This window comes from Berghia stephanieae, chromosome 6, assembly GCF_034508935.2.
Source record: "Berghia stephanieae isolate SIO BIC M18660-M18661 chromosome 6, UCSD_Bste_1.3, whole genome shotgun sequence".
NCBI lineage: Eukaryota > Metazoa > Mollusca > Gastropoda > Nudibranchia > Aeolidiidae > Berghia > Berghia stephanieae.
The window spans coordinates 14,748,591-14,757,049 of record NC_088365.1 but is presented as its reverse complement, the minus strand read 5'-3'; the positions used below and the strand labels follow the sequence as shown (position 1 = coordinate 14,757,049).

At 37.9% G+C, this 8,459-nt stretch overlaps 1 protein-coding gene across 1 annotated transcript; it reads right to left on the bottom strand.

The window, feature by feature from the left end:
* Positions 1-1,667: 1,667 nt before the first annotated feature.
* LOC144974547 (uncharacterized) lies at positions 1,668-7,165 on the bottom strand. Its single transcript, XM_078917516.1, has one exon. The coding sequence runs from the start codon at positions 2,661-2,663 to the stop codon at positions 2,175-2,177; it is 489 nt and encodes a 162-aa protein (XP_078773642.1). The 5' UTR covers positions 2,664-7,165; the 3' UTR covers positions 1,668-2,174.
* Between the last annotated feature and the right edge of the window lie 1,294 nt (positions 7,166-8,459).

Here is an 8,459-nt window from a genome sequence, read left to right as displayed (position 1 = left end):
GACAAGGACTTTCTCGAGTTAGACCTATAAAACTATAGATTTTCTGAAAGAGGGTTGAAGATTTTCTGAAAGAGGGATGAATGATCTTTACAAAAAAAATATTGAAAATAAAAAATATATATATTTTGACCTTGACCTCAGTGTAAGAAGTGAAGGTCACCAACATAAAAATGTTAGATTCCAACCCTTCCAAATAATTTTTTTGTGAATTTACTGCAACAAAATGCACATCAAATTGTAGGGAAAACATTCCTCTTTCTATAAATGTATAGGTTTATGGGATTTTGGCTGATTTTAGAAAAAATATGCAGGCTTTTCAACGACACAGACCGAAAAGGGGGAAAATCACAGTGGTGATATGGGGCAATGGAAGTGGATCTACACCCATTATATAAAAGTAAATGTACAATTTTCATGATCTAAGATACAGTATAAGTAAAAAAAAAAAACTTACAGAAGTCAAAGGTAATCCAATCATCAGGAAGGGAGAAGGTGCATGGACATCTCAATTACGCCGCCGCCTCTTGAGGCCCTGGTCTGTTACATGCTCCAGACATTCCTCACACCGCTCGTGACAGCCCACCTGGCAAGCTGGGCACCAGTGACGAGAACGCTTTCTCCCAGCACTACTTTTTTGTCCTCGGTGCGGACACTGCATACGACGCAGTCCTTCTCCTTCTTGCCGTCAAGCAAAACGAGTCGATGTTCTGCGACAGGGGCCGTTCGCATTGGAGTTGGAGTCGGTGGATGGCGGGGCTGGTTGTCTCTGCAGAGGGACTCGATGATCTCAACCAGATAACGGTACCGGGACATTGGCTTTTCTGAGTGCATGTTGTGCAAGACTTTCTTCCAGTACCACCTGGTCGAGCGCTCTGCAGCGAGGTGATAAACTTTTTTATCGCTGAGGTCGACGCCACCCATGTAGCTGTTGTAGTCATATATCAACTCGGGCTTGCGAACATCCTTGCCCTTGATGTTGCGGGACGAGACAGTGGCATTGTGGCCAGTACTGAGAGCAAGGACAGGTTTTGTTTGCGATTTCTTCTCGCGGAAAGAAAGAGCGAGCACATTGGCATTTTTCCTTGGCGTCAACTGGCATTTTCTTGGAGTTGGCTCGGACGATGCCAGTGAGAATTGTGTTGTTGTCCAGGAGGAATCGGGCTAGTCGAGGCTTAGTATAGAAGTTGTCTGTGAATAAATGGTGGCCTTTATTCAGCAGACTGGACGTTTGTAGCAGGCGTTTGACAACAGCGAAGGCCTGGCCCTCATCGTGCTCTATGTCCAGGTCCTTGCCAGCGTATAACTCCATATGAAAAAGGAATCCATTTGAGTCGCAGAGTTCAAACTTCTTTATGCCAAAGCGTGCATGGCGTTTATTTGGTAGAAATTGAATATATACAACACGGTTCCGCATGCCGACCATACTTTCGTCTATCGAAATATTTTTAGAGGGGGTGTAATAATTTTTGCTGGCCGAGTTGGCCAAGTCCAGCAGAAAGCGTACCTTCACCCACGGGTCAAATCCAGGAGTGCCTCTCACTAACTCTGACAGTGTTGTTTAGATGGAGCATTCGTGAAAGCAGGATGAACTCATCATAAGGCATGACAGAGTTGAAGAACGGAGTGGCCTGGGATTCACGAACTGTCCAGTACAGGTTGAGGCTTTTCTTCTTGATGGTGCCCATATTGAGGAGAAGGCCAACATATTTCTTTAATTTCTCCACACTAACTCCTGCTTCAGGCCATCTGTCAGATAGATCAGAGAGAAAAAAATCCCTGTAATATGACCCCAGATACAAATTCAATACATATAAAAATGCTATATAAAGGAAGGCAAGATAAATAAAAATTAGTAAACAATGAACCAGCAATTATTGGAGATGTGACAGATCAATCCAAGAAAAAAGAATAAGATAAAGAAAACACTGTCCTCTGGTTTTACATCTTCAAGACTCTAGATAATGCCACCACGATTTTCATTTTCTTCATCACCATTTACTTACAATATTTACCATTGACAATTTGTCAATAAAGTCCTCATTTATTATTTATTATGCTATTGTATTAGTATTAGTACTATTAGTATTATTATTATTTTACTAGTACTAGTACTACTAGTTATTACTATTATCATTGTTAGTAAACTGTTACAATAAAACTAGCACAAATAATAATTATACTAACCTTCTGTAACGACTTTTTGGGTGACGGGCAATCCAATCCTTGGTGCTGTCCAAATAAAAAAACTGCAGGGCATATCGGTTGGTCTCTGTTGTGATCGTGCGCCAGAAGTTGTCATTTAGGAAGAGGGAAAAATAGTCAATAGGTTTGGTGCATCCATCTGGAATGTTCTTTGGCGATTTTGCCCGTCTAACATTTGCCTGTCTAACAGTAAAATTTACGGTCTCCTTAGTAAATCCAACATCATCTGATAGCTTCACCCATCCAAACTTGTCTGCAACTTCAGCAGGAGGAACTGGTATCACCTCATCATCTGATTCAGATTCGCTTGAAAATGAGGAAAACGGCAAATCTTGATGAGGAATGTCAAAGTCATCATCTGAGTCCGATTCATATAAATTTGGTGCTTGTATCGCTTCAAAAATATTTCTATCAGCGTCGCCAGGAATTCCTGATGATGTACCTTCCATTGGATCGGCCATGGCTCAAAAATTTCAAAGGAAGCGTCTGGATTTACGATGTAAACAAATTCAGCTTTTTCCTTACAGTTATGATTTGACAAACCGTAAATGACCCTGACAATAAACTATATTCATTTCCGTGTTTATAGACACCACACATGGGACGGTTAGATATCCCAATAACGCTCGGTAGCCGTTTTATTTACGGCCGATTTTATCGGCGTCACAGCACAGCAGTGGCATTACGGCCCATGTTGTCGTAATTATCTGAATTTCTTTTTTTGAATTCCTTCAGCATCTCGCTCAATTTTGATGACGTAATTATGTAATTAATATGACATTGAAATATGGCAAACATCAGATAAGCAATGGAACCAAATCAGTACATGTATATGGGTGATTTATAAGATGAAACGAATGTCACCGTAGAATACAAATACGAAAATATAGTTGACAAACACTCCTATCCTGATCCTCAATCTTGTGGCGCCAAAAACATCAAATGCCACAACAAAACAGGACTGAAAATAACACGTATGCCATCTTGAAACATTGTTACAGGCATGCCTAATGTCCCGGAATTTCCTGCTTTGTCCCAGAAATTTGAAAAAAATAATGGCTGTACTGGAACTATGGATAATTTCAAACTTATCCCTGCAAAACATCTGATATGATACCATTGTGTATACATTGGTGCAAATGTGCTCCAGTAATCTCTTATGGATGGGTGATTGTTCATTCCCATGGCTGTTATAACTGCAAAATATTTCTTTAGTTTTGGTACAGTCACATCAGTCCACTTTTGAAACTGACTATGCTCTCGAAAAGGAGTTTTAGCTGAATTTTCCTTTCAGCATAGTCATTGATAGACGAGTCAAGTTCCTGTAGGATTGCAGTAGTCAGAAAAAAACTGATGATATTTCAATGGTGAACTGTCTAATTACCAGTGTAGCCTGGCTCTTGCGGTGGAACGATATAGGTGACTTTGCTTTAAGATCAGAAATTATATTATTTAGCAATTCACTATGGTAAGACAGACCTGTTGTACTTCCTTTGATCTGGTTTATTTCTATCCAATTTGTGTGTTAGAGCAGCTTAGTTTACATGCTTTTAATATACGATGACATTACTGCACGTGTTGAATTCTAGTTCATTTGCTGCATAGCCTGCAATGTATGTCAAAACATTTCAATTTCTTCTGAGACATCATTTGACACTCCAGGCAGAAGTGTTGTATTTCCTTTGATCTGCTTTATTTCTATCCAATTTGTGTTAGAGCAGCTTAGTTTACATGCTTTTAATAAACGATGACATTACTGCACGTGTTGAATTCTAGTTCATTTGCTGCATAGCCAGCAATGTATGTCAAAACATTTCAATTTCTTCTGAGACATCGTTTGACACTCCAGGCAGAAGTGTTGTATTTCCTTTGATCTGCTTTATTTCTATCCAATTTGTGTGTTAGAGCAGCTTAGTTTACATGCTTTTAATATACGATGACATTATTGCACGTGTTGAATTCTAGTTCATTTGCTGCATAGCCAGCAATGTATGTCAAAACATTTCAATTTCTTCTGAGACATAGTTTGACACTCCAGGCAGAAGTGTTGTATTTCCTTTGATCTGCTTTATTTCTATCCAATTTGTGTTAGAGCAGCTTAGTTTACATGCTTTTAGTACACGATGACATTACTGCACGTGTTGAATTCTAGTTCATTTGCTGCATAGCCAGCAATGTATGTCAAAACATTTCAATTTCTTCTGACATCATTTGACACTCGGGGCAGACCAGATGTACTTCCTTTGATCTGCTCTATTTCTATCCAATTTGTGTTAGAGCAGCTTAGTTTACATGCTTTTAGTACACGATGACATTACTGCATGTGTTGAATTCTAGTTCATTTGCTGCGTTACCTGCAATGTATGTCAAAACATTTCAGATTCTTCTGAGACATCATTTGACACTCCAGGCAGACCTGTTGTATTTCCTTTGATCTGCTTTATTTCTATCAAATTTGTGTTAGAGCAGCTTAGTTTACATGCTTTTAGTAGACGATGACATTACTGCACGTGTTGAATTCTAGTTCACTTGCTGCATAACTTGCAATGTGTTCCAAATTTCTCTTCCTCAATCGATATTGAGTTGCCAGGACAGAGAGAGGGAGAGGTAAACAAGCTTTTTTAAATGTCTTCTATCCCCAGATATCTCTATTCCCTGTACCATTGAAATAGGTACAACGAGGAGATATTCCTTTCCAAATCCTGCATAGCAGGCACCTTTCTGCTGAGGGTGTGCAGTTACGAGAGGACCCCGATAAGGAGGAGCTATTGATCCTGGAGGCTGAGAGGGGTTCACTTTGCGAGGTGTTTCTACCCCAACACTCCTCTTTGGCTTGACGCTTCTCTAAAGACGGGTAGGTAGCCTACCTTGTAGATGGCACAAGCTACCCAACGCAGAGATGCCAAATCTATTTTTTGGCACTCCCCTCCATTTAGGCAAAGAGATTGGAAGGACTAGATTTAAAACCATATCTAGTTCCTGTCCCCCATGAAACGTCTTTCTTAATCTTGGTTTGTCATCTCTGAATCAGCAGTCAGTCTTTGTACAACGCAAAGATTAGGGTCAATCCGAAAGAATGGCCAAGAGGCAGGACGTCCCCCAACTCCATCCTTCTAGTCCTTTTATTTTCTTTTTTTTCCAAGGACCATGGAAGGACAAGAGGAGGCCAGACTTGAGGAGTATAGCTTCGGTGGGTGCCTTGCCCCCCCCCCCCCCCAAGTGTGGGACTGAGCCGTGTTAGCCGGGTGGAACTTAAAATTTACGTAGAGCATGGATGAAAAACCCCTCTGCAGAACATGTAACTGATAAAAGACAGAAACGGGCGCTTAAATGACCTAAATAGTGTCGAAAGCGCCATTAAACACCTAAAAACAAAAACAAACCTATTTGTTCCCAGTTCCCCTATGTCTTACTTTTTCTTGGGTGCTTTAATTGTAATTCTAGAACTTTTTACTATCCCATTTTCTTCCTTTTTACTGGCGCTGATATAACCTAAATTATGTGTTGCAAGCGCCGTAAAACCCTTAAAAGCAAAAACAAACATAGACGATGACATTACTGCACGTCTTGAATTCTAGTTCACTTGCTGCATAGCCTGCAATGTATGTTAAAACATTTCAATTTCTTCTGAGACATCATTTGACACTCGAGGCAGACCTGTTGTACTTCCTTTGACCTGCTTTATTTCTATCAAATTTGTGTTAAAGCAGCTTAGTTTACATGCTTTTAGTAGACGATGACATTACTGCACGTATTGAATTCTAGTTCATTTGCTGTATAACCTGCAATGTATGTTAAAACATTTCAATTTCTTCTGAGACATCATTTGACACTTGAGGCAGACCTGTTGTACTTCCTTTGACCTGCTTTATTTCTATCAAGTTTGTGTTAAAGCAGCTTAGTTTACATGCTTTTAGTAGACGATGACATTACTGCACGTATTGAATTCTTGTTCATTTGCTGCGTTACCTGCACTGCAATGTATGTTAAAACATTTCAGATTTGACACTCGAGGCAGACCAGATGTACTTCCTTTGATCTGCTTTATGTCTATCAAATTTGTGTTAGAGCAGCTTAGTTTACATGCTTTTAGTAGACGATGACATTACTGCACGTGTTGAATTCTAGTTCATTTGCTGCATAACCTGCAATGTATGTCAAAACATTTCAATTTCTTCTGAGACGTCATTTGACACTTGAGGTTCAAAAGTGAGAAATCGAACCTATTTATTCGTTTTAAAAGGCTGTTCCGAATATTTGTCTGAAAGTGAGAAGCACCATAAAACACAAGAACCTTCTTTTCACTTTAACGAAAGAATGAATGGCTCACTTTCTGAGACACCAAGATTGGTGAAAGTCTTTTTATTATTTGATCGCTGATCTGCAACAACACATTTCACATTTAACCCTGCAGCTCACATTTAACCCTGCAGCTTAGTGATTGCACAGACATAAACACAACAATTTAGAGAGAATTGGCAAACTGAAAAAAACCCAAAGGCTGCTTCTAGTTTGAGATAATATCGCAAGTAACACTATTGAAGAGCTCTGTTAAAAGTCAATAAAAGATAACAACTTCAAATTATCTACAAATCACTTGAGACGTCAGTCCTACAATAAAAGTTAAAAACAAAAACAAAACAAACAAACAAAAGCTGTGGTGTTACATGTGATCAAACACAATCCCATAAAACCCACATTGTGCTGAAATGTCATTCTACGACCAGGAAATTTGCCTGGATTGGTCACACAGTGAAATGACTAAAAAATAAAACAGGACTTTTATATTATTGCCGTAAATAACCACACATACACACACCAAATGTTGGTAAAATATATCAATAATGTGTCGGTTCTGTAAAAATGGAGCTATAGATCTTTATAAATAAAGTAAAGTAAAGTCTCGAGTTATTCTCAACATTTTTTGTCACTATATTTCAAACCAAAAAAAAAAAAACAAAAGTAAAAATAATATATATATATATAATTTTAAAAAACAAACAAACGAACTTTGCAAGGAATAAAAATTTATATACAAATCAACTCTTTCACTATACTATATCTCAACCCATCAACAGTGACTTGAACATTTTCTTAGTAGTATCACTCGGTATAGTCTTCACTTATGAGAGCACTACTTTTCTGCATTGGCCTGATAGAGATCTCAATATGATACAACCAAATTTGGGGCCGAATAATGCTCCATACAGACAAATAATATTTCATGAAGACGACTCTAAGAAGCAACAAATAAACGACTTCCAAGACTACTTGGATGTACTAACCTATTGTCTACTTAATTGGTCCATTTATTTATTAACAAGAGCTCCTCCAGCAACTGCTGTTTTTCTTCGTACTCTTGTTCTTTTCCGGAACTGTACGGAAAATTTTTAAAATATTAATTCTCAACAACAAAAAAAAAAAGATTTAAGTAGATGACACTAATCTACCAAAATTTGAAAAATCTGTATTCATTTTTTTCTTTGCTATCAATTAGTGTCTGTGTCCTGCTTAAAAGCAGCTTAGTCCTACAATATTCCTTTTAGTTTTTGTTAAAATGACATGAATTCTTAAAGTCTTGATAAAGAAATTATTAATTCATTTACATGCCTATGTGATCAATTGATGTTGATACCACAACCACTGATGAATTTAAAGTTATTATATTTTGAAGAAAATAAATTATGTTTGCCTTTGAAAATTAAGTCCTGTTTTTTTTTTTTTCATTTCTTTCCTTTTCCATTTTTTTTCTTTTTTCGTAAATCTTTTCTAATAAAATAATGTCTTTTTGTAAGCATTTGTGAGTGTATTTCTCATAGTGGGATCGTCTGCTTGTCTCTGGATGGGACTTCTAGGTAATCTCACGTTAAGAACCTTGATAGTTTGCTCTTGGAATTTACTCCTGTTTCCAAGTTGACACTGTCTCATTTGTTTTACCTTTACTCAAGTGATTTTAATTGTAAATCTAGACATTATTTTTTTTATTATCCCATCTTCTTACTTTTTACTGGCGCTACGATGACCTTAAAGTGTCGTTAGCGCCTTAAAACCTTTTAAAAAACAAAACAACCAAACAACCAAACAAATGTTGCTGTTAACTTTATGATTTATGTACATTTCAAAACAAACGAACATTCTGGGTGGGGTCTTGTGTCCTCCCATAGCGGACAGGGAAGCACTTACTTTGTCTTCTATCCCCATATAGCCTGTTTTCCAACTTGTTTTCTGTCTCTGTCTTGGTGAGATTACTATTACTA